Genomic DNA, 27,524 nt, shown 5'->3' with positions numbered 1-27,524 from the left:
CACCAGGAAATCTACATCTTCCAAGTGCGATGATAAATCTTCCTGGAAGTCGTCTTCCTAGCTTTCAGCAACGTAGGAATTGCAGAATCCAAGAGAGCTCTGTCCCTCAACACATGGCCTTCAACAGCCACACTGTTAAAGCCAGCGACCGTAAAGTAGGGTGGAAGATCGGCCCTTGAGACAGCAGATCCTCCCACAGAGGCAGCCACCAGGGAGGCTCGACAGCCATGTTTACCAGGTCTGCGTACCAAGACCAGCGAGGCCAGTTTGGGGCCACCAGAACCACCCGCACCATCTCCACCACCAACCTGCGGAGGAACCGGGACAACAGCTGAATCGGAGGAAAGGCATAAAGCAGCCAATAGTGACTCCAAGGCACCACCAGTGCGTCCACGGCGTCGGCCAGAGGATCTCAAGCCTTGGCCACAAACCGCTCTACCTTTCTGTTTTGACGAGATGCAAACAGATCCACCTCTGGAGTTCCCCATCGGGCAAACGGGAGGCGAAAAACCTCCGGACGCAGGGACCATTCCAACTGATCCAGAGCCCATGACGATTCAGGTAATCCTTGGATGCTAATGTTTCTAAGGCTGCAGACAGACACCAGAGAAGGTGATGCGGAGGGTCCGGATGCACAATTAAAGTCAGAAGGGGAATATTCACCCTGGGACTCCATGTTGCATAAAGTGAAAAAAATGAGTACAGATAAATAAAAATAAACATTTTTCAAAAGAAAACAAAAACAGACGAAGTCCCAGCAGGGAACCTAGGTCCTACTCCTAAACTAGGCAGCAAGAAACTGATTTTAGAGCACAGTGTGTCTGGGGTAATGTCGTGAGGGACAGCCACTATAGGCGTGTCCACTCCTGTGGAGAGGAGCATTACCCAATAGTGAAGAAACATGGAGAGCTGCGTCTGTCAGAGGACGTAAGAGAAACTTTATTATGTCTTTTCATGTGACAACGCTGAGGAAATTGCACTTTGCTTCAATGTAACCTAGTGAGTTTACAGCTTGTATAACAGTGTAAATTTGCGGTCCCCTCAAAATAACAACACACAGTCATTAATGTCTAAACTGGCAACAAAAGTGATTACACCCCAAAGTGACAATGTCCATATTGGGCCCAAAGTGTCAATATTTGTGTGGCCACCATAATTTTCCAGCACTGCCTTAACCCTCTTGGGCATTGAGTTCCCCAGAGCTTCACAGGTTGCCACTGGAGTCCTCTTCCACTCCTCCATGATGATATCACAGAGCTGGTGGATGTTAGAGACCTTGCGCTCCTCCACCTTCCCTTTGAGGATGCCCCACAGATGCTCAATAGGGTTTAGGTCTGGAGACATGCTTGGCCAGCTTCTTTAGCAAGGCAGTGGTCGTCCTGGAGGTGTGTTTGGGATTGTTAACATGTTGGAATACTACCCTGCGGCCCAGTCTCCCAAGGGAGGGTATCATACTCTGCTTCACTGTGTCACAGTACATGTTGGCATTCATGGTTTCCTCAATGAACTGTAGCTCCCTAGTGTCGGCAGCACTCATGCAGCTCCAGACCAAGAAACCTCCACCATCATGCTCGACTGTAGGCAAGACACACTATATTGATCTTTAAATTTATCTTTTTTGTTGATTATCAGTTGTTTTTGTCTTTTCCTTAACCTTGGTTTGAACAACTTCAAATAAAATTGTATCTTACTATGTTTAACTTGTGATGCAACTTGTTCCCTTACTTTTTCTGGGAACCTCAATAAAAAAAAATAATATGGTTAAATAAAATTCCAGGAGGTCCAGTTAGCAAAATCTTCTTCCAGAAAGGGATCTGAATCTCATGTTTATTACTCAGCCCTCCTTCACATCACAGTCCACCCATTTACATCACAGCACAATCACAGTGCAATCTTTCACATCACAGCCTTCTTTACATCACAGCCTCCCCCCTTCCACTACAGTCCCCCTTTTACAATGACCCCCTTTATATCACAGCCCCAGCCACATCAAACACATTTAGCACCCTCCCTTTACATCATAGCAATCCTGTTAAATCTCAGTCCCCCCCCCTTTAACATAGCGGACCACTGTTTACATAGCTGCCTATCTTAACGACAAAGCTCCCCTTCCTTTACATAAATATGTTTGTCCCTCCCCTTCCCCTTCCTGTCCTACCATTCTTAGCAGAGAGTGGGAGGTGCTAATGGTCTGGATGGATGGCAGGAGTGTCCCAATTTCTCCTGTTAACAAGTAGGTGAGCAGCTCCCATTGTTCATGCAGACCAATCCCACTTCCTCCTCTCTGCACTGCTGTGAAGATGGTGGCAGCGACAGTGGCAAGAGGAACAGGGGACAAACAGGCAGCTAAATGGCGCAGGCCAATGGCGCTCCAGGCAGGATTTTTACTGGTCCAGGTACGAACCACGGTCCGCCATTTAGTAATGCCTGGTCTACAGGTATGTTGCATTTCACAAGTTAAAGGGTGCCTGGAGCCGTTATCTTTTACAATTTATGAAACACACAGACAAGAAGGTGCAGTCATTCAAGTTTGTTCACATATTTCTGTCTATAAAAAATGGGCTTGTCCAAGGTCAACATTTTCTAAGGATGAATAAAAAAAACAGGCTGCCCCTGAATGCCTGATTTGTTTAAAACCATTTATGCAAAAACACAAGCCTATCCCCAAATAGTCTAAACATATTACAGACCCAAAAATCCAGAGAACATTCAATCAAAATTTCTCCTTCTCTCTCGCCTCTGGTGACTTTTTAAATAACTCTAGATAGCTGACACAAACAAAACTGAGCCTTCTGGTTATAGGTGGAGACATAGTCTACATGACACACCAGCTTCTAACATCCTAAAGGCCCTTCAATAGTGACTTTATTTACAAAGTCGCCAGAGAAAATGTTCAAAGTGAAAATGCAGCCTTGAACATTCTTTTGGGTTTTTTTGTATGTCAAACCTTGAAGTTAGCTGCCTAGCTATTGAAATCTCTAGCACTGACTTTTTTTTTTGGCCCAAAGAAAATGTGACATGTCGGTGTAGCTAAGTGTCCCCTTTGTCAAACTCCTGGCTCTGACTACTTCCATCATGCAGTCTCACACCTTTGCCTGCATTTTCCATAAAGTTAAAGAAATGAGAGAGGCATTTAATCATAGCAGCTGTGGCAAGACGGGGCTGGGAAACCAGGTGCAGATATTTCACTTAAGAAACTGGTATGTTACTTCAGCTTGGAACATCCACTCAAAATTGATTCGTTTTTTGGGTTGGTATGACCTGCTAAAACTACGGATTATAAAAAAAAGTTTTCCCACTGACAAAATGGTGTTAATTCTTGAAGGATCTAAGACACATTACACAGCGCGATACATTTTTTTCTGGGGTTTTGACTTACTTTAAAAAACAAATTAAAATTTAAAATTTATGCGCTTACAAAAACTACATTTATAAACCATTCCTCTGCTGTCGCTATGGAAGAGACAATAAAGGAAAGGAAGACATATTAGAATAAATGTGTGGCTTGCCTGTCCACCTTTTGTCTTTATTTGTAAAAGGTGTTCTGGGAGTCCTGAGCATACAGAGGTGTTGACAAAACCTGAAGCAAAACTTGCCTGAGGGTTGCAAGACATTGCAGGTAACCGCAAACAACATTCTGAAATCATTTCCAGCGACATTTCTGCAGGAGACTATCTATACCAAAAATTTACAGTTTAACCGAACAGTTTTTTCCTCGCTGTCTGACCTGCATTACAAAATGAATTACCTTATTTGTTACGGGCAACACAAAAACCTCTCTCTTTTTTTTAGGTCTCCATATCCAAAGAAATCTGCTTAATGTAAATAATCCTATACTGGTACAATAAGATTTCAAAGCCATTGCTCCTGTATGTTGTTTAATAAAAATCTGTACAAAGGGCAGCCAAATTTGTACACTACATATGCTGGCCCTGTTTTCTTCTTAGAGCTGTTTTTGAGTTGTGGTGATCTTCTTTTCTCACTGCCAGACTGGATCAGGAATGGGTTGCTCTCCACGGACTTTAATTGAGTAAACACAAACCATGTCCTTGGCAGCCTGAGGCCGTGTGATCTGTGCCTAGACTTTGGGTTACAATAGGAAGCAAGATAGAGGGACCCTTCTACTCCTAATAATAAAAATGTAATTTGATAAGGCTGACATTTTGTGTGTTGATTCAGGTAAATCTTTAATGACAGACCTATTTTATGTGAGTTTTGCGTTCACTGATCTTTCTGTAGCTAGCACCCATCACATTTTTTCCCCCAGCCTGTTGTCGCTATGGTACTCAACGTTCTTGCATTGTTCTATGATATGTATCCAATTCTCTCATAAACCCGCAAGATAATTCTGTCCTTTCATGGAAATGCAACAACTTTCAGCTCATTGTGTGAATAATTAGCATGTAACTCAAACGTACTCCTTCTTCTGTTCCAGCTCACCTCTTGCTTAACTCATTTGATACAATTATTATCTTTTCTCTAATGGAAGGACACAGCTGAGCACAGTTATTGTAGAAAAGGAATGGGGTCTGCAAAACTAAAACATCTAAATGCTGGTTAAAAATAAAAATCAAAGAAATATGTTTCACTGCAAATTGCACACATACAAAATCCACAACATGACAAATTACCAAGCAAACAGGAAATTTTACTAACTTGCTTCTGATTCAAAACTCACTCCATTTTATTAGAAATTCAATGTGTTCAGTGATAAAAGCATTCCCATTGGCTGAAGTTGTTGTATTGTGCGTAATGTGTGATTTAGGTGGTACCCACAGGAGCACAACACTGCTAGAAAAAAAAAAAATGTAATCCTTTAAAGGCTCCACATTTTGTGGGAAAAAGCAATCGTTTTTGTGACAGTTGCATAAGGGCTGGTAGAAGCCAATAAATCAATATCTAATAGTGTAAAAGCCCTTTAAATATGCCAGTTTAAATGAAGCAGGCATTTCACTATTTTAGATTTGCTTGACATGTCATCAGTTCCCAGTATATTAAATAACAGTTTACTGGTAAAGGTGCAAAATGGTTTTCTTGTGTAATATTAAAAGTTACACTTTAAATTATAACTGATAAAAGTATTACCTTCCAGCATACAGCAATGTGATTTAAAGGAGATTTGAATCTATTTTTAATGTTCTGATCTCACAGTCTTGTGACCACACACTCACAAATGCGTAAGATGATTTGCAGGAAATGAAAGTGAGTTTTATGCTCTAGATTTGACATTCATAAATTATACACAAATGTGAGACAATAAAATACAGTTATCCTATAAAAACATCACTGCAGGATAATTTTGTGTACACCAAATGGTTTAAAACAAAATACTTCCAATTCAGGATGAGCTTGTGTGAAACAATTCTACTAAGCTACAAAAAGGCATAAAAAGGAAAATGAAAAATTTGTCAGCATAACTAAAGCAAACCGTAGAGGGATAGAATTTAAAACAAAAAAAATCCATAGGGAAAGTCTTAGGGAAAAAAAAAATTCTTTGAACATTCAAATGTTATTCGAAAAATTTTGTTTGCTTTTAACATTTGGTTCTGGAATGAATGGACTTTACCGTAAGAAAACCACATACACTGTTAAAAATGTGTTAGTTCGAGAAAAAAATTTCCATCCTCCTCCTTTGCATTTTCTCATCACTGCAGTTAAATATTAGTGGATTAGTGGATTAGATTAGTGGAGTAAAATATTTTCGTAGAAAATTCTTTCTAAGAATTTTAATCTGAAAAATGTTTAACCAGCATTGAAAATTGCCAGCATATTTTAATATTAAACTTGTGCTGAGATAAATACGAAAGCTACCATTGCACAATTTCTTCTAAATATGCTACTGGCGTGCCTTCAATACTTTCTGACTCATTAGTCAGAAAAATGTAGCGAAAATGTATAAAAATTATGTTACAACAGGGCGCCTCGGCATCAATGCCCTTTTTTACATCTTTGATGAAATGGGAGAGAGATGTTTTGGCACCAATCATGGGCGGCGGTGGCCGATCTGGCGGGGACGACTCTTTCCAAATCATGCAGTTGCATTACGCTGGGAGGCACCTGTGGTCACGCTGACGCATACATATATCCCTACCTGACTGAGGTAGATTAGTAAGCTTTATACCTTGGGCACAATGCACGTCCTATTTGGACCATGGCTCCATTTAGGCACATTAGGTAAATATACTGGTAGTCCTTCATTTGCAGGATCTACTTAATCACTTGCTTTCTGATGCACTTTACTCTTTTCAGGGGTAACTGCATGGGGGGGTCCTGTGCAGTGCCCAATGCACTAGTTTGTTGCCTGTCTCCTACCCACACCTTTGCTTTTCTATGGTTCTTTGTTTCCAATCACTATTGACAGCAGCAGCTCTACTTAAGACATGAGAGTTACATTCAGTTATTATTTTTTCAATTTTATAGAAACGTTCCTACCATCTACACACACTATTACACATTACGCGCTGGAGTTTCCAATTTCCATGGGGACTGTTATGTGTGCGATGGTCCATTCGAACTCTTGGAGCATCTGAACTGTAGTGGACAGATCGCGCAGCAGGCTCTGACTGGCACTCGATCTTAACAGGAGATCGTCCAGATAACCCAAGACCGCAATGCCCCACGCCCGCAGCAGTCCCAGAACGGGAGCCAGCACTTTGGTAAAGACCCTTGGAGCCGAAGCGAGACGGAAAGGTAACGCCACGAACTGATAGTGGTCCTCCGCGACAGCGAATCGGAGGTACCTCTGATGACCCTCGAATATGGGGATGTGTAGATACGCATTCCTTCAGGTCGATAGAGGCCAGGAATTCTCCCGGGCTCAGAGAGGCTACCACCGAGCGGAGCGATTCCATGCGGAATTATCAAACACGCACAAAGCGGTTCAGAGCTTTCAAGTCCAGAATTGGACGCACTTTGCCCTCCTTTCTGGGCACAGTGAACAGATTTGAGTAAAACCCCCGAAACCTGCGTGGAGATCCTGTACCGCTTGATGCAGGTCCTGTAACCGCCCTGGGGGTCAAATGAAGATTTCAGGGAAAGAATCTGTCCGCCGGCCGTGAAATAAATTCGATCTTGTACCCTGATCGAACGATTTCCTGAACCCACTTGTCCTGAGCTCGGAGCAGCCAAGGTTGGAGGAAACTGCGCAAACGTCCCCCCACCTCTGAAATGGGTGAGGGCGCCCCTTCAGGCAGAGGGGGACTGGGCTGCCGCACCAGCTTGGCCGGATTTTTGTTTGCCGGCCCAGGGCTTTCTCTGGCCACCCTGGCCCTTGAAGGGTTTCCCTTTGTACTGTGACTTGAAGGCACGAAAGGAACCCTGATTAGGTTTAAAGGCGGGACCCTGCTTGCCGTGGAAAAACTTGCCCTTAGGATTCTGGGGTAGCAGAGTGCTCTTGCCCCCAGTGACTCCCTTAACCAATTCATCCAGGGATTCCCCAAAAAGGCGAGACCCGGCATAGGGAATGTCAGCCACCGCCTTCCTAGATTTTTGGTCAGCCGACCAACTCTTCAACCAGATCAGCCGACGGCTAAGCACCGCGACACTGGACAGGCGCGCAGCCAAAGGGGCATCATTTAAGGCCGCATCGCACAAATACATGACCCCCTTGATAAATCTGGTCCACCATCTTCACAGTAGTGGGAGGGGCAGAATCAGCCACGAGTGTGCGTCTGAGCACCTTGGTCCAGTCCGCCACAGCCTAAGCCGCCATGACAGAGACGAAAATAGGCCTGAGCATGGAACCCGCCACCACATAATTGTGGCGGGCAAGCGATTCCAGTCTCCTATCCATAGGATCCCTAAAAACCGGAGAATCTTCGGTGGGAACCAGAGTAGCCTTGTTCAATCTGGCTACAGTGTGATCCACTGGAGGAGCCACACACCAGCGTACAACCGTAGTAGACGCAAAAGGATAGAGAAGTTGAAACCTCCTAGGCACCGTGAAGGTGTGTTTCAAATTGGGCCATTGTTCATTCACAGTGTGATGAAACTCAGCGGGGCAGGGAAAAACCTGCACCGTCTTACGGGTCCTGTGTGTACCAAAAGATGACACAATGCCCGGAGGATTGGGCTCATCCTCTAAATGTAGTGTTTCTTTAATGGCAGAAATCAGCGCATCCATAGCCGAGCGTTCCTCGGACGTCCCAGGGGCACCCCTGTAACCTCCGCCTCCCCCTCAGACTCTTGCGGGTCCTGAGAAGAGCGAGACCCTGAAAGGGGCACGCTACCTACAGCAACCATGTCACATTCAGAATCAGAAGAAATAGAAATCCTAGGCCTTTTTCTAGCAGCACGTTCAGACATCAGCACATCCATTTTGGACACCAAAGACGCCACAACAGCAGCCAGATTAGTCAGAGTAGAGGATTCAGAAGAACTTGAATCCCCCACCAAAGCAGGAGGGAATTTGCTGTCCTGAGATTCCATTGCAAAAAAAGTTTTTTTTTTATGAGGTACTGGCCCTTTAAGAGCGCCGCGGACCCCCTCAGCATACCGCTACAATGGCTGTGGAACACAGACCCCCGCAGGGACAAACTGAGCCAGGAAGATTGCACAATGGAGGAAAAGAAAAAGACAGCAGGACAGAGCCCCAGAAGTGTGTTACCAGCTCCTTCGGTCGCTTCAGAGTAAAGGAAGGAAGTGATGTCACCGCAGAGACTGAACAGAGGCTGCAGGCTAAGGAAACATGGATGCCTATGCAAAGCAATGGGAGGCTTCAGCAAGATGGCCACCGACATGTGCTCGGAACGATCGTTGCCACACACAAGAAGGTGCCAAAATACACTACACACAATTCTATACAAGCGCCCACAGTGAAGGCAGACATGCTGCCCACACCTAAAATGGCGGACCGGCGTTTTTTACCACCGCAGCGGTCGCCACGCTAGTCTGTACCCCCAAGCACCTTAGTGACACAGGAGAGGGTTCCCTCAAACCCCACACAGCGCAGGCTGTGAGAGAAAAACCCCCCGCAGGGACCAGGATCAGGGAGCCCAAAAACGCACAGACATAGGGCACACCACAGACACAGCAGACTGCCGACCCCAGACAGAGGCCCCACACAGAGTTTACTTACCTGTACCCGATGGCGTGGGGTGCCTCATAATAAAGGGAAAACCGCCCACCCTCAGATGGCAGGGGAGTGCCGCCAGCCAAAAATGCAGGACACCAGGAGTGCACGGACGAACCGTGCATGTGTCCGGTGAGGTAGCCACCCCACAAGGCTGCATCCCTGAGGACAGGGATGGGTAGTTTATGAGGCCAGGGCGAACTCATAACCTGCGAAACGCTCGATGGCGGGCTAGGATTCCATCTGATCCTCTGTCCTGGAGAACCAGGACGACCAGTCCGATTCCCAGCTCCGCAAACTCCATCTTCATCCGAAGATCCGACTAACTAAAAGCTGACAAAATAAACAGCTAGCAATGCAAAGAAAAAATTACATTTTCAGGAAATAAAATCATAAAATAGAAGAAGGCTGAGACTGTAGCCCCAGCACAGGGAAGCCTGACTACTCCTGAACTAGGCAGAAGACAAACTGAGTTGAGATGGCTATTGCAGGAGGGGTATTGGACCAGTGGGACAGCCCCCATGGGTGTGTCTATGGAAATGCTTTTGTTCTAACAAGTCTTTTGCCTAGCTACTCCTAAGGAGAGGAAGTCAATACCCCATTGGTGAAGACTGTATGAGTGGGCGGCGACTGTCGGAGGGTGTAAGAGAAAAAGGCAATGTAGTGTAAATAAAAACAAGAGACGGTTTTGACAAGTCCTTTATTAAAAATCCTATTCAGGAATTCTCCTCCAGTCTTCTCTCTCTGGTCTTCTTCCATTGGTGTTCTTCCTCCGGTTTTCACTGCCGCTGCTGTCTTCCCCGCCAGACAGCATTGGAGGAGGACCCGGTCGGCAAGGAAGCCAGAGGAAGAACACCGAAGGAAGAAGACCAGAGGAGATAATAATATAGGACTTGTCAAAACAGTCTCTTGTTTTTATTTACACTACACTGCCTTTTTTTAGGGTGAATGGGTAGGGATACAATGTACCCCATACTCATTCACATAGGGTGAGGTGGGGCTGGGATCTGGGTGCACCCCAGATTCGGATAAGCCCCCTACCCACAGACCCCCACAAGCACCGCCCATGTTTTTTAGGAAGAGACCATAGTCCCTATCAACACGGGGACAATGTGCTTTGGGGGGGGGGGGGCGCAGAGCCCCCCCCTGCCCCAAAGCACCCATGTTGAGGGTGTGTTGCCTGGTATGGTCTAGGGGGCGGGGGGGACTCACTCACCCCCCAACTTTCCTGACCTGCTGGGCTGCATGCTCGCATAAGGGCCTGGTATAGATCGTGGGGAAGGGGAGGGCCCACGCCATTTTTTTTTAAATTTTGGCTTGGGGTTTACCTTCAAGATCCTCAGAGCACAAGTCGGATCATAATCATCCGACTTGGATGCGACTTCTATTCAAATCAATGGGCTGAAAGTTGGATCAGTTAAGACGGCTCCCATAGGGAACCACTGATTTTAAAAAGAGGCAGAGAAAAGCTTCTAAAAAGCTAACGCAGCTAAACATCCATTAATGCCAATGCAAGAAGCTACTAATAGCGTGTTTTTATAGCTAGTTTTTTAGAACGCCTGTGGTTTTGCTTATTTCTTTCTGAAATTTTAGGGTACCTTAAATTATTACAGTTATTAATGAAACTATTATTGTTATAATGCTGTTATTTTGCAAAGCTGTAGCCAACAGATTAAAGAAAAAAATGTTTATTGATATTTGTAAACTAGGGGTAATTTTATCTTGGCTTGGTCTAACCTGCGTCATGAGATTTAAGTAAAATTGACAGAAACAATGTAGGAAGATAAATAATTTCTGTCCAGATGGTATATATTTGTTTATGTAATTTCACATAAAGCAACTTTTGAGTTGTACATCTTTTTGAATCTATTGCACTTTTGCAGCAATTTCCTTGGAGTATGTATCAGCCCTGAATAAGATGCTCTCAGAAACTCAAAGAAACCAGCATTTATTTAGCTTTAGTAACAATTTAATAATGAGCGTCACCTTTTATCCCTCAATTAGCATAATCCAGCATTGTTGTCCATGCCTTTGTTGTAGTTCGTTTCATGGTAAATGAGAAATGCTCCTCACTTTAAATGCTCACCCGGAAATTATTGGCGTGTCATTCTAATCTCTGTAACATGCCCGGGTGTGCTGCACAAGGTGAACAACTGTTTTCTTTTTTTGGTAAATGCAGCTTTCACAAACGGTCGTGTCACAGCAGATTGGTACAATTGAGGCTTTTAAGACCTCAAACCTCTCTTTTTTTAACCATGTCTGAAACAACCTAACTGATAACTGACATAGCACAGTCTCCTGTGCACTGCTGGATGATATATTATCCAATTCCAGGAGCTGGCCTCAGTTCCTGGGCAGACACATTACTCTGCACAATGCTGCAGAGGTCAACTCTAACTTGTAACCAGCACCTCTTCTTGGCCCAGTAAAAAACTCCAGTGTCGGAGGGCAACTTTAGCTGTGGCTAATAAATAATATGACAGTTTCTTTTTAATGCCCTGTTTTTGCATTCATTTTTTTTTTTTTTTACATTGGTATAAGCCTCCTGCTATAATTTTCTGACTTTCTTTGCATTGTTCAAATGACAACAAAACACCTGCCCACTGACAAAGCCAGGGGAAAAAATTGCAGATAACAAATCACCAGTCCCCTTAACAAATGTAACCAAGGCCATGTAAGCATTAAAGGGTGGTTATCAAGACTGGTACATGTTTTCCTGCCCACAAAGTAACAATTGTAAAAATCTCTGCCGACTGAATGCCGATTGCTCCTTTTCCTACAGAGGAAAAGAAACCAACTTCCTATCCTGCATGCACTGCATCAGCCAAGCTGGGAAAATGTTTTTCCGCAGTGATTTCAGCCGTTCTCTTCCAGATGGTCATTCTTACCAAGTAATCTGCCAATCTAAAACCAACTCCTCTGATATTTTAGTTATGGCTGGAATTGGTATGATGACACTGGTCACTTTCATGGTTCAGTAAGCCATATATGAGTGCCATAACTTTTTACCCTGATTTCAACCATGCATATCACTTACTGTGGCATTTCATCCTTTCTGATGCATTTTTATAATGTAAAATACATGAAAAACTCAATGTTACAGACAATAAAACCTCACACCAGCAGCAGGCAAGAGCAATCAACAATCCAGGTTTAGAGCTTTCACAGTAGAGCCCCTGAGACACATAAAAATCTAGCCAGTGATTCACTCTGCAGCAATTTGTTTTAGGGCCTGTGTTGACTAGACAAGCTTTGATAGATAAATGCCATCTTTTTTTGACAGGTTTCTGAGATCACATAGAATTCACTGCAGGTGCAGTTGAGCTGTTTCAGCTGCTTTCGCCTTCCTTTAGACTTCTATGAAGACAATAGGAGTTCTAAAGCGAAAAAAGCCTGTCTTACACTGGCCCTAAGAGTGACTTTTCTTACCCTTGAATACGGACAGTGAAGTCAATAAAAGCCAGGCCAGTTAACATAGGAACAAAGAACTCCTATTTTGCATGATCACTACAAGATAACTTTCTGCTTACCAGGTGCGGCATCTGTACTCGAACATCCATAGTGTCGATTGGGGCGCCGTCTGGAGATTGGGCGTCTGTGCAACATTGATTTTCCTTGTATTTTCTGTTTCGTGCTGGTTTTGTATTTCGGTCCTTCTTTAGGTCTGGCATGTGATGACTGTCCCCGTTCTGAGTCTGCAGTTAAAAGAATTGAAGACATTTGTTTTATTTAAAAAAAAAAAAAAAAATACTTAGAAATAGTTTCACAGCCTTTGCTGACCGTTTTGAAAATTCTAGGTTGCTGTCTGATGTGCTTATACCCTCTTACTTTCATACTTTGAGTCACAAAGCTGGAAGAAGTGGGTCAATTCCTCACTGCACAGGTTTTCCATAAAGAAGACGTTTACTTATAAATGCTTCATACAGTATCTCACAAAAGTGAGTACACCCCTCACATTTTTGAGAAGATTTTTATTATACCTTTTCATGTGACAACACTGAAAAAAATGACACTTTGCTACAATATAAAGTAGTGAGTGTACGGCTTGTATAACAGTGTAAATTTGCTGTACGCTCAAAATAACTCAACACACAGCCATTAATGTCTAAACCACTGGCAACAAAAGTGAGTACACCCCTAAGTGAAAATGTCAAAATTGGGCCCAAAATATCAATATTTTGTGTGGCCACCATTATTTTTCATCGCTGACTTAACCCTCTTGGGCATGGAGTTCACCAGAGCTTCACAGGTTGCCACTGGAGTCCTCTTCCACTCCTCCATGATAACATCATGGAGCGGGTGAATGTTAGAGACCTTGCGCTCCTCCACCTTCCATTTGAGGATGCCCCACAGATGCTCAATAGGGTTTAGGTCTGGAGACATGCTTGGCCAGTCCATCACCTTTATCCTCAGCTTCTTTAGCATGGCAGTGGTTGTCTTGGAGGTGTGTTTGGGGTCGTTATCATATTGGAATACTGCCCTGCGGCCCAGTCTCTGAAGGGAGGGGATCATGCTCTGCTTCAGTATGTTACAGTACACGTTGGCATTTATGGTTCCCTCAATGAACTGTAGCTCCCCAGTGCCCGCAGCACCCATTCAGTCCCAGACCATGACACTCCCACCACCATGCTTGAATATAGGCAAGACACATTTCTCTTTGTACTCCTCACCTGGCTGCCGCCACACACGCTTGACACCATCTGAACTAAATACATTTATCTTGGTCTCATCAGACCACAGGACATGGTTTCAGTAATCCATGTCCTTTGTCTGCTTGTCTTCAGCAAACTGTTTGCAGGCTTTCTTGTGCATCATCTTTAGAAGAGGCTTCCTTCTGGGACCACAGCCATGCAGACCAATTTGATGCAGTGTGTGGCGTATGGTCTGAGCACTGACAGGCTGACCCCCCACCTCTTCAACCTCTGCAGCAATACTTGCAGGACTCATATGTCTATTTCTCAAAGACAACCTCTAGATAGGATGCTGAGCACCGGAACTCAAATTCTTTGGTCGACCATGGCGATGCCTGTTCTGAGTGGAACCTGTCCTGTTACACCGCTGTATGGTATTGGCCACCATGCTGCAGCTCAGTTTCAGGGTATTGGCAATCTTACTATAGCCTAGGCCATCTTTATGTAGAGCAACAATTCTTTTTTTCAGATCCTCAGAGAGTTCTTTGCCATGAGGTGCCATGTTGAACTTCCAGTAACCAGTATGAGAGAGTGTGAGCGATAACACCAAATTTAACACACTTGCTCCCCATTCACACCTGAGACCTTGTAATACTATCGAGTCACATGACACCGGGAAGGGAAAATGGCTAATTTTACCCAATTTGGACATTTTCACTTTTGTTGCCAGCAGTTTAGACATTAAAGGCTGTGTGTTGAGTTATTTTGAGGGGACAGCAAATTTACACTGTTATACAAGCTGTATACTCACTACTTTACATTGTAGCAGTGTCATGTCTTCAGTGTTGTCACATGAAAAGATATAATAAAATATTTACAAAAATGTGAGGAGTGTAATAACTTTTGTAAGATACTGTATAAGTCGCTACATGGCACATAAACCAGCCTTGTTTGCAAATATTTAAACCACACTTTATATTTTTTCGCTTTTTTTTTTTCCAGTGTATACATTTCTTTAATAGGCCCTTTTCACACAGGCTTTTTGATCAGGTCCATGAAAGGAAATGTACACCACTCCAGGTGAGGACAATCCAACCCTCAAGCAACTAGGGGCAAGTCCAGTCCGTGGTCTGGATCCACTCAATGTATACAAAAAGAGGTCTGACCAACCTCCAGTGGATCAAGATAAAATTATCCTTTATTAAGATTGTAAATCCAACAAGACAAGATAATCGAGCCACAGACAGTTGACATGTTTCACGATTCAAGATCACTTAATCATAACTGGCAATACATCCTTGCATCTGATGTTAAAATAGTAACGGTAACATATGTTCCCAATAGGGACTATTTAATGATGATAACTATTACCAATTACTAACATCCCAGCAAAGACGATCAGATTGGTATATGCTCTCTGTTAAAGAAACATAGAACAATATAACATGTAAAAACAATTGAAAGAGAAAATGTATTTTGTTACTTTTTTGGAAAAACAAGAAGCTATGGCATTGGTGCAAGAATTTTCATTGAATACAATGTATAAATATATAATAATAAATCTATGCAAATTTAAGCAACAGCATTCGGGGATGGTGCCTACAATCATGTGTATGTCACCCCATACACCCCCCCACTTAATAACCTATAATCAAGTAGAAAAAACTCACACAAATTGCACCAATGCAATGCTTCAATATACAAAATGTACAGAGTGTGTAAAATGTACAAAGTGTACAAAAAATAAATGGAACAATACACAATGTATAATATAAATGCGTACTATATAAAACACAATGGATAACAAAATAAGAACACGAGAAAAAAAAAAAAAAAACAGACAGGAAATTAAGAAAAAGTGAAAAGGGGGTCACTCAAAAAACAGGAAATGAAGAAAACCAGAAAAAGGGGTAAAAAAAAAAAAAAAAAAACAAAGACAGGAAATGAAGAAAAACTGAAAAAGGAGGTCACACAAAAAACAGGAATTGAAGAAAAACAGAAAAGGGGGTCACAAAAAAAACTCCCAAAGACAGAAAATGAAGAAAAACTGAAAAAGGGTGGTCACGCAAAAAAAACAGAAAAAGGAAGAAAACCAGAAAAAGGGGTCACAACAAAAACAAAGACAGGAAATTAAGAAAAACTGAAAAAGAGGGTCACTCAAAAGAACCGGAAATTAAGAAAAATAGAAATTAGGTCTGCCTGTCAGTTTTTCAGGCGGACCTGATCGGATGTTCCATGCACCTCTATGGAGCAGCGGATGTCAGCAGTGACATGTCTGCTGACACCCGCTGCTATCCGATCTGATTCTGTCCGGGAAATCCAGACGAACAGAAAAAGGGCTTTGTTTGTGTGGAGATCACCAAGAACAAACAGTAACAAGTGAAATAGTGGGCAGAGGCAGAAGAACATATTTGGGTCATTTCACATGGGCTTTCCACCCAATGGATTCTGTTTTGCTTAGCGGGGATCGATCTGCCGATCCCCGCTGAGCAGGCGGATGACAGCTCCGCTTCTGCTTATTTTTTAGAGACGGAGCTGTCAGTTCCCCGCTTTCCTCTATGGGAGATCGGATGATAACGAACCGCCTGTCTGTTTTCATCCGATCCCATCCGATCCTCCAGACGGATGGAAAATAGGGATGTGCACTGAAACTGCTACAACATATTAAAGTTTATGTATACATTAGTCATTTTTTTTTATCTCATTAGATACAGTTTAGAAATAGAGATTTATTTTCACTTCCTGCCAGGAAGACACAACAGGAAATTAGATAAATTCTCTACAAAGTGGGAGGAGTTCCCCGCATACACATATATTACCTACACCTCTCGTTCTGGTGACAATTGAAAACATTTTTAAATTGCGATCACTTTCTGTCTCCATGACAAGAGTCAAAAGGACAAAAAGATATTGTGAATTTATGCAGTGGGGACAAATACAGCAATAAAACTTTGACAAGGATCTTAAACTTTCCCTACTACAAAAAAAAAAAAAAGTTTTGGAATGACATACACTTTAAGGCTGGGTTTACACCTATGCAATATGGATGCAGGTTTCCCCCCATCCAATTCGCATGACAGGAGAATGTAACCCGGCTTTCCATAGAGCCAGTTCACACATCTCCGGGCGGCCGCGATCCGCACTGGAAAAGGGTTTTGTGCGTCTTTGGCTCTGTTTCAGGTCCAAATTCAGGCGAAAAATTCAGACTTGATTCGCACCTGAAACAGAAAACAGGGACGCACCGGAACCCAGCCTATGTTGCTTGTCAGAGTATCTGGTGCACAGTGCACCTCACTGTACTCTTAGGAAAATAGCATACAAGGAAATAAAGTTTTTCTTTTTTTTTTTCCCCCTAAAGCCCCATCCACACAACACCAGAACAGAGGAGACATGTAGATAGCTGGCGACAGGTGACTGTGTCTTATACTGTGTTTCACAAGTGTTTCTATTCCTCACCTTCTCTGAAGGAAGCTTTATTAGGTCCAAGCTGTCCATACTGTTCCCATGTAGCTTCTTGGGTCTGGCACCTACAACAAATAAATACCATATAAGAAAACTTGTCATTTACAACTGCATTCCATTCAGTAGTTATTTGTTAAGTATGGGCAGTTTTGGGACTTTGAATGAGACACAAGCTGGGTATGACTCTGCGTCTCCATCCCTGTGATGGAAATTAAGGAAAAAAAATTGGGACTTTAAATGAGGTGCATGAAAACAACCGGCCTGAAGTAAACCATACTCACCGACCAGTGTGCTAACAAAACGAATCAACCTGTCTAACAATATGGGTTAAAAACAGGGGTTTAGTTAACACATTTTCAAATGCATGTGTAAGCTGCAAGGCCCCTTCACGGCACCCTGTATTACTTGCAGTCCTAACACTACTAATTTATAAGTGTCTCCACAGTGGGAGCACATGCAAGCTATTGGATAGGTGAGGGACATGTGGGCATGGAGGTAGCCCAAGCCTCCCCCAACCTGCCCCCATCTATGACTGGCCTTCAATGTATATTACAAAATCACAAGTAAATACACAATTTAATGGCTATGTGATAGCCACAAGGTTGAAACTAAGAATGACCGGATGAGGAGAACGCACCTCCATCCATATTGTTAGACAGGTTGATTCGGTTTGTTAGCAGACTGGTCAGTGAGTATGGTTTACTTAAGGCCGGTTGTTCATTTAAAGTCCCAATCTTTTTTCCTTAATTTCCATTCAGTAGATAGCATATCAATAAAATTACATTTCCTACATGTTAGTCATACATATGGATAAATGTTTATGCTCCTGTCTCCTGTGCACATTTACGTCCCCATTCACACTACTGTAGTGCGACACCAGGCGACATGCATATGCTAGTTTTCACACTTGTAGCAAAAGGCAGCCTGTTCATTTCAACTGGCTGATCAACAAGCAAAAAACAGGGTAAAGACACATAAAGGCTAAGTTCTCCTTTTTGTTTCTAAATTCCAGCTCTCCTATGTACCCCATATAGCAATAATGTACTTATTTTGCAGAGATAACAAAGCTTTCCATTTATACTACACACTCACCTCACTGTCCTCATAGCGGACTAAAAAAACATCTCCATTACTTCTGCCTTATTTCCTGGACTGACCTCATTAGCACACACCCTGCATCATCTGCCCTCCTACCTGCCCACCCACCTCCAAGTGCACATTTTTTGTGCACTCCATAAACACTCTATAATTACATGATTTTGCAGGCATTCAGATGTGCATGCAAGTGTGCATGCAGTCTCAAAATCCATAGCAGGAACAAACCATAGAGTAACAGAAGGAATGCTTGTTGTGCTTTTGAGAAACTGTACAGGCATAATCACGCTACCACATTTCCCTAAACTGTCTCTAAGTGATCACATGACATCATTCTGCTGAGAGTGATCGCATGACATTGTGGGAGTAGGTTACACTAAATTGGCTCTTATTAATCACATGGTGCTCAGTACATATGCCAGCATGCAATATGCGGTATCTCAATGAGGAACATCTGATAGTAATTTCAAAGACTATGAACTTTCATTCTAAACACAGTTATTTATTTTTTTCCCTCTGTAAGAGAAGTGGCAGCTAATATCTGAATGGGTGACAGAACAACTACATTTTGCTAGTTTAAAAATATAGAGGCTGATTTGTAAAATTAACAAGAGAGAAGAGTTTGTGTGAGGCGCTACCTGTTTGAACAGTTTCTATAAAAAAAGGGGGAATGGTAACCCCTACACAAATGTGTGTGCACCCAAATAAATCTTACTAAAGTGCTAGAAAAGTGCTGTTGGTGCAGGAGGTGAGTATCAAGCACCCCCCAGAGAAAAAACAAAAGTGCACAGTGTCAAATAAATAATATACGTGACTGCTCATATGATCAAAATATTATAAAAATTCCTAAAATATCATAATATAAAAATTGCCTAGAAAGCAGTGCCAGTGAAATGTGCAAAGATGCAATAGTGGTGAACCAACAGTGTTTAGAAATTTCCAATAACAGTATGCAAACCACATTCTTTTTATTATATTCGAAACACACCCTGCAAGTGTAATAAATAATAGTGAATGGGTGAAAATTCAAACCCAAATTATATTGTGAGTGAGGTGCCTAAAAGATTACACCAATCGGTAACACTCTCACCGAGTATTCCTCTTCTGGGCCAGGAAAGTGGATATGTAGCCTCAGAGGGAAAGTTCAAATCAGGGGTTCCTTCAGCCGGGAGGACCACGCTGGGAGCTGCCTCCCTCAGGAAGTATTGATCTGAGGAGCTCAAGCAGAAAGATACGGGACCCCAATAGCGTAGCAATTCAAATAATGTACAGTAGCAAGTGCAGAGAAACAACGGACCGATCACATCAGCCATAGATAGGACGCCGGGACGCTTCCGCGTTCCACGGCTCCAAACCACTCAGACCGGAAGTGACGTGTGGCGTACGTAGCTCCGCCATACGCATTTCGTCATCAGACGTCTACTGGAGCGGCACCATCTTACGTATTCCCGGCTCTCTTATAGCCCATGGTGTCCATGGTGTCCAAGCCAACCGGTATACAAATAGCGACCATCTTAGTTCTCTCGCAAGCCACTCGGCAGACATATTTATCCACCCAAATCATGGATTCGGCTTGCATGGGACACGGCTGTTCTGAATTGGCTAATTCTCATCATATGTGATCAGTCCGAACGGCATACACAATATAAACAGTAATACTTTATTAAGACAAAAAATAACATCACTTCCAGTCTGGGTGGTTTGGAGCCGTGGAACGCGGAAGCGTCCCGGCGTCCTATCCACAGCTGATGTGATCGGTCAGAAGTGTAAGTTTCTCTGCACTTGCTACTGTACATTATTTGAATTGCTACGCTATTGGGGTCCCGTATCTTTCTGCTTGAGCACCACAGATCAATACTTCCTGAGGGATATAGCAACCTTAGACAAATACACACGTGAAAACATAGCCCCCAGAAGGTTGAGGTGGGATATTTCACCGAATGATAATATTACAGATCGCATCCTCATGGACGAATGGTACACCTTCTTTAATAAATGTGAAAAGGAGTTATTAACTCTTATTATTAAAAGAAGGAAATATAAACTTAAAAAAGTGGAGGGTATTATTACACAGATTAAGGAGCAATTAGCACCTTATGCTGATACTGCTGAATATAAAACTAAGGAAAAAACTTTGCAGGAGGCTATTTCAAAATACGATAAGACTATACAGGCCAAGATACAGAAGAAATATAAAAGGGATGTATTGGATTACAAAAACCATGATGTATACAAGTGGCCATCTGAAGATATTTACAACGGACAAGGAACCAGTGTAGATCCCATCGATATAGTATCTAGAGAATCCTCTGAAGTTGGAGATGAGGAGGAATACTCGTGGATGGAGTTCCAAACCCCCACAACACCGAGGACCCCAAGAACCCCAAGAAATGGAGGCAACAATAATTCCAACAGGGAGGTCAGGTATATAGAAGAAAATGTGAGGGGTAACACACACAGTAATACGAGGGTGGATAGAACACCAGGTCACTCCCAATACCAGGTTAATACCTACAATAGATTTTCACCCCTAAGACACCATCCGGACTCATATCATCAGGAGAGAGATCATCCTTACCAAGTAGGTTTTTTTCCCAGGGGGAACAGAGGAAGACCCCCAAAAGGCAGAGGTGGACCCCCAAGACATCAGGGAGGATGGGGATACCAGAGGAACAACAGATGGCAACAACCTTGGCGACAAGATTATCATCAGGGCTGGAACAGGAGGGGCCCCAGACATCAAGGTTGGAACAGCATGAACAGAGGAGAACAACCGAGGAGACCCTACCAAGAAGAACATCAAGAAGGATACAGACCACAAGAAAGATACAATTTGAACAGGAGGGAGGATCAATCGAGACCCTATGAACAGGAAAGAAGCGGAAACCGCGGGGAAAACGGGGCGGATCAAAGAGGAAGAAAAAGGAGAAGAGAATATTAGGGAAGGGTATTTTTAATTTAAGTGACATCGTTTTTGATGAAAAAGAGATAACATTATTGGATTTAGGACTGAAATTTGCCCCAGATAAAAATTTGGATAAGTTTGAAGCATATATTGACCTCCAGAAATACATTAGGAAAATTAACATTAAAAAGTTTTTTGCCCTGAAGAAGGATACGGCACCATCAACTACGAATAACAACTACAGACAGACTACACTTAAAAACAAGTCTACTTTTAACCCTAAGAACCCACAAAATGAAAGTCTGGGGGTTTTTAAAAGGATGGTGGAGGAAGAAATTAGGGCACTTGAGATTAAGAAAAGGAAAGAGAAAAACATCTGGGACTTGATAAAGAAGTTGGAGAAAAAGAAGGGAGTCGTTATTAAGCCTGCCGATAAAGGAGAAGGATTAGTGATCTTCAACCAAAAAGATTATGAAGAAGAACTAGAAAGACTGCTGAGTGCAGAAGACACTTACAAAAAACTAAGGGGCGATCCAAAGAAGAAGTACGAGAAAAGATTAAAGACATACATTAAAAAAGGCAAGGACATGGAAATTTTAAATAAAAAGGAAGCTAATTATTTACAGCTGGAAGCAGCGAGAACACCCATCATATATTATCTGCCGAAAATCCACAAAGATGAGAAGAAGCCACCAGGACGCCCTATAGTCAGTGGAATCAATTCTGTGCACTCTCACCTAGGGGAATATTTAGATAAATTTTTGCAACACTTAGTACCTCTAGGCAAATCCTACCTCAGAGACAGCAAACAACTACTGGCAGAAATACAGGACATGAATATCATGGAGGGGGATTTGCTGGTAACTATCGACGTTAACTCCCTATATACTAATATTGTACAGACGGTTTGGAAGCAGTAGATTGGACATTATGTAGACATACTGACCTTAAACAAGCACAAGTGCACTTTATTCTGGAAGGTTTACAAATGACGATGAATTCAAATTATTTTTGGCACAAAGGTCATTACTACGCACAGACTAAAGGCGTCGCAATGGGGGCTAAATATGCCCCCAGTCTCGCCAATGTTTTTATGCAGAAGTGGGAGGAAGAACAAGTTTTTAGTACTGACAGACCGAATCTAAGATATTACAAAAGATATATAGATGATATCTTTCTAATCTGGAAAGGAGACACAGAATCGTTGCGATCCTTTTTTGACGAAATTAGTAGTAATGCGTATGGGATTACGTTCACCGGAACGTGGGATGAGTATAAGGTAGCCTATTTGGATTTGGAAATCTTCAAACAAGATGGGAAACTGGTCAGTAAGACTTATTTTAAAAAAACTGACAAAAACAGATACATACCAATTAGGAGTTGCCACCATCCACAATGGTTGGGTAATATACCAAAGGGACAACTCCTAAGGATAAGAAGGAATTGCAGCAATATCCAAGATTTTGATATGCAAGCGGACATTTTTATTCAAAGATTTTTGGAAAAAGGTTACAAGAAAAAAGAACTGGAACATTTAAAACAGATTGTAAGAAATACAAAAAGAGAGGAGCTAATAAAGGAGAATACCAATAAGAAAAGAGGTGGGAATAAACATGAATTTGCTTTTATAACTGGGTTTAATAGACAACACAAAGACATAGAGAATATTTTTAAAAAACATTGGCCCATCCTCAAAGCGGATAAGACTTTGAAGGGATTACTACCCAACAAACCCTCTTTTGTTTATAGGAGAGCACCTATATTGAGGGATAAGATTGTGCAATGTAGTTAACCCTCCTAAGACTATATCCTTGCCTACAAACATCCATGGCTTTTTTCGTTGTCAAAAATGCCTACCATGTAGGAACAATAAGAAGCAACAAAGGAGAATTAAAAGTTTTAAATCAAATGTAACAGGCACCGAATATAAGATAAAAGAGACTATCACGTGCACTAGCACACACGTGACGTATGTCATTGAGTGTCCTTGCCGACTCCAGTATGTCGGCAGGACCACACGCCCTTTATTTGTCAGAATAAGGGAGCACATTAAAAATATAAAGAAAGGTTTCGAAAAACACAACCTCTCCAGACATTTTAAACAAGTACATGCTCAGAACCCCTCCGGACTGATTTTTTATGGAATTGATAAAATTAAGGGAGACTGGAGAGGCTGAAACAAAAAACAAAAGGTTTCACGGAATGAGACAAAATGGATTTTCTTGATGCAATCTTTACACCCCGAGGGCCTTAATGCGGATATAGACCTGAATTGTTTCATCACTGATATATGATTTTATTTTTTTAGGGTCTCCTTATATCCACATTATATATTCTTTTAGAGCCCTCTATTTAACCTTTATTTATAGTTGACATATAGTCTTGCCTTTTGTCACTATTCAATCACATAGCTTTATGTGTGCCTTTTCATATATTTCCTATTTTTTGGTGGTGGATATAATATTCTTTTTATATATATATATGTTTTTTATAATTTCATATCCTTTTATTTATACATACCACCATATGCTTCTCTCTATATACATATTAGTCATGTTTTTATACAACCTCTTATTCTCTTCCTTTTATCTCTTTTTTTATCTCCTTTTAAATGTCCTCTTATAAAAGGAATTTTACCGCTTTTTTCCATCAGCTACCTTTTTATTATATATGTCCTTCCCACATGCTGCCATTTTTTTAGTTTTTAATAATTCTTTTTTTAGGGGGGTTTTAGTTGGTTTTTATACATTTTTACCTCTTTTTAATATACACGGGAGTTATTTATAACCCATGCTATATTTATATTTATTTATATGAGGTACAATGTATGGCCGCCCTGATATACATTTTTTAATTTATATTTAATCCATCCATCCGTGTTTTTTTGTCCATATGAACGGCGCACCAACTTTTTATCCATATGTACGGTGTACAAAACCTTTTATTTTTTATATCTTATACATACACTTCAAAAAATCCCACCTTTTTGGGTGACATTTTACATAATCCTTTGTGGTTGCATTTCATATAGTTTATATTTACAACTCAGGGAAATTGTATCACTTATAATTATATGCTCAATAATGAAATTAATAAAAACGCCCTTCCCCACAAGACTGCAATATTTCCTCCCCAATCCCTTTTTGGCCCATTAGGATTCATATACGACTCATCTGTCCCATAATAGTGCAATATAATTTCGCAACAGAAGATATATTTTTTCTAATCTTGTACCCCTGGTTCAGCAAACATATATTTTTACATGTCGCCAAAATGCCCGTTTTTATATCCACACATAATCTCTCCTTTTTTTTATATATTTTTATAATTTTTATTTTTATTTTTTGTCTTAATAAAGTATTACTGTTTATATTGTGTATGCAGTTCGGACTGATCACATAAGATGAGAATTAGCCAATTCAGAACAGCCGTGTCCCATGCAAGCCGAATCCATTTTTTGGGTGGATAAATATGTCTGCCGAGTGGCTTGCGAGAGCACTAAGATGGCCGCTATTTGTATATCGGTTGATAGGACACCATGGGCTATAAGAGAGCCGGGAATACGTAAGATGGCGCCGCTCCAGTAGACGTCTGATGATGAAACGCGTAGGGCGGAGCTACGTACGCCACACGTCACTTCCGGTCTGAGTGGTTTGGAGCCGTGGAACGCGGAAGCGGAAGCGTCCCGGCATCCTATCTACGGCTGATGTGATCGGTCCGAAGTGTAAGTTTCTCTGCACTTGCTACTGTACATTATTTGAATTGCTACGCTATTGGGGTCCCGTATCTTTCTGCTTGAGCACCACAGATCAATACTTCCTGAGGGAGGCAGCTCCCAGCGTGGTCCTCCGGGCTGAAGGAACCCCTGATTTGAACTTTCCCTCTGTGGCTACATATCCACTTTCCTGGCCCAGAAGAGGAATACTCGGTGAGAGTGTTACCGATTGGTTTCATCTTTTAGGCACCTCACTAAAAATATAATTTGGGTTTGAATTTTCACCCATTCACTATTATTTATTACACTTGCAGGGTGTGTTTCTAATATAATAAAAATAATTTTGTTTGCATACTGTTATTGGAAATAATTTTGTTTGCATACTGTTATTGGAAATTTCTAAACACTGTTGGTTCACCACTATTGCATCTTTGCACATTTCACTGGCACTGCTTTTTGGGCAATTTTTATATTATGATATTTTATGAATTTTTATAATATTTTAATCATATGAGCAGTCACGTATATTATTTATTTGACACTGTGCATTTTTGTTTTTTCTCTGGGGGGGTGCTTGATACTCACCTCCTGCACCAGCAGCACTTTTCTAGCACTTTAGTAAGATTTATTTGGATGCACACACATTTGTGTAGGGGTTACCATTCCCCCTTTTTTTATAGAAACTGCTCAAACAGGTAGCGCCTCACACAAACTCTTCTCTCTAGACCACTTATCTTGCCCTTGGTTCTCCAGGGGTTGGTTTGTGGCTGCTTACACCTGTACCTAAGTTTTTTTAAACTTTAGATATTCCATAGCGCTGGTCACCTTTGTCGTTGATTAGTAAAAGTGTACTGAAAAGAAAACTGTCTTTGCCCCACAACACCCAATCAAACTAACACACAAACACCTGCACTGATAGCCGTGAACCAAGACCAACAAAATTAATCTGCAGCCTCAGGCTAGCACTCTCTTCTAATTAACATCACTTTTCAAATTTCATAATCTGATTCTTCAATATACAATAAAAAGATAGCACAGTTTAATATTCCCATAGCTAAATAAACAAATGCAGGGACCGGATCCAAAAATTATGTGGATTTTTTTTTGCCAGAAAACACATAACATGCCAGGTGTTTGGACTGGGATCCATCTGAGAATGGACCTCAAATCTCAGGGTCACTGGTTCAACACAATTTTTTCCTTTTTGCATCTCATAGATTTTCTGTAATTGTTTTCATATATTATCTTGTTACTTATGTTCTTACATTGACAGAACTTTGTACAGTAATACCTTGGTTTGCAAGTAACCTGGTTTATGAGTGTTTTGAAAGAGGAGCAACATTTTTTTTTAAATGTTGCCTTGATATGCAAGCGCTGTCTTGATATACAAGCAGTATTAGACTTACATTGTTAAAGTGGTTTAGCAATGCTAAAGTGGTTTAGTACAGTATAAGCATGCCATCCCATCTGTTACATAACATTGTGTCCCTGTGCCTGTACTGTATATAAAAGATGCTGATTTCTACTGTATCAGAGTGTCTCCCGGCGCTCACGTGACTCCTCGTTTCTCTGCTCTCCCTGGCGGGCGGGGCCGAGCACTCCCCCTGACATCACCCAGGGAGAAAGGGAGGAGAGCAGCAGAGAGCCGAGGAGTCACATGAGCGCCGGGAGACGCTCTGATACAGAAGAATTGAGCATATTTTGTATACCGTACAGACACAGGGACACGTAATTTAACAGAGGGGATAGGATGGCATGCTTATACTGTACAGTACTGTACTTTATATATGATAGCAGCATATCATTATTTATGCTAATAAATGGTTGTGGAATGAATCATCTGAGTTTCCACTATTTCCTATGGGAAAATTTCCTTTGATATACGAGTGCTTTGGATTATAAGCATGCTGCTGGAATGAATTATGCTCGCAAACCAAGGTATAACTGTATAACTATTCTCCCCCTTGGATTTTCCATATTTTCTGAATGTCGGGAGCCTACAATTAAAATGGATTTAAAGTAAAACTAAATGCAAAACTGTTGTTTTGGTTAGAGGTGAGAGGGATTAGAACAGCTGTCAGTTTTTATTGCTGTCTGTGTCCCCATTAGGGAGATTCACCTTCCCTCTTTTTCCTGTTTACCATTATCATTGAAAGTAAAAATAAAATAAAATCCCACATTTTTAGTTGTCCCCAGAGAAGTATTAGAAGGGAAATCTTGCAATGGGGACATGAGTTGTGATGATCTGGGGGTCCCCAAAGGGGATTCCCCTAATTTGCAGAACTTTCCTCTCATTTCCTGTTTTGGCTATAGGACAGGAAGTGAAACTAAATTTCCCCAATGGGACAAAAAGAGCAAAAATAAACCTTACAGGGATTATAGCCCTCCCTTACTCTATCCAAAATGAAAAAACAAAAAACAATACATTTTAATGCCAGGTTATAACACTGCAAAATGTATAAAAGTCAAAGAGAACTATTCACTGAGATTTCTTTATAGATGTACTTAAAACCATAAACATATTAAGCACTTAGCATCTTAAATATAAACTGCACTAACCAATCAGATTGTAGTATATTGATATCAGAACAACACAAGACTAATTATGATTGGCAAAATTTGGTTCCTGAGGTTGCCTGAAGAGTT

The 27,524-nt window shown here is 41.6% G+C and overlaps 1 protein-coding gene across 1 annotated transcript in view; it reads right to left on the bottom strand.

Annotated features, from left to right (window-relative positions):
* Nucleotides 1-27,524, bottom strand: part of GPSM1 (G protein signaling modulator 1) — a 683,442-nt gene that overhangs the window by 253,746 nt on the left and 402,172 nt on the right. Inside the window, exons 10-11 of the mRNA XM_082264403.1 lie at nucleotides 17,158-17,228; nucleotides 12,601-12,765 (exon numbers count right to left, since the gene is read on the bottom strand). Coding sequence (XP_082120529.1) covers nucleotides 12,601-12,765; nucleotides 17,158-17,228 — 236 coding nt within the window. The remainder of the gene's footprint in view (nucleotides 1-12,600; nucleotides 12,766-17,157; nucleotides 17,229-27,524) is intronic.

Source organism: Pelophylax lessonae, assembly GCF_965119305.1.
Source record: "Pelophylax lessonae genome assembly, chromosome: 7".
In the NCBI taxonomy this organism is placed as follows: domain Eukaryota; kingdom Metazoa; phylum Chordata; class Amphibia; order Anura; family Ranidae; genus Pelophylax; species Pelophylax lessonae.
The sequence above is the reverse complement of the archived record's forward strand: the minus strand, read 5'-3'. Positions and strand labels throughout refer to the sequence as shown.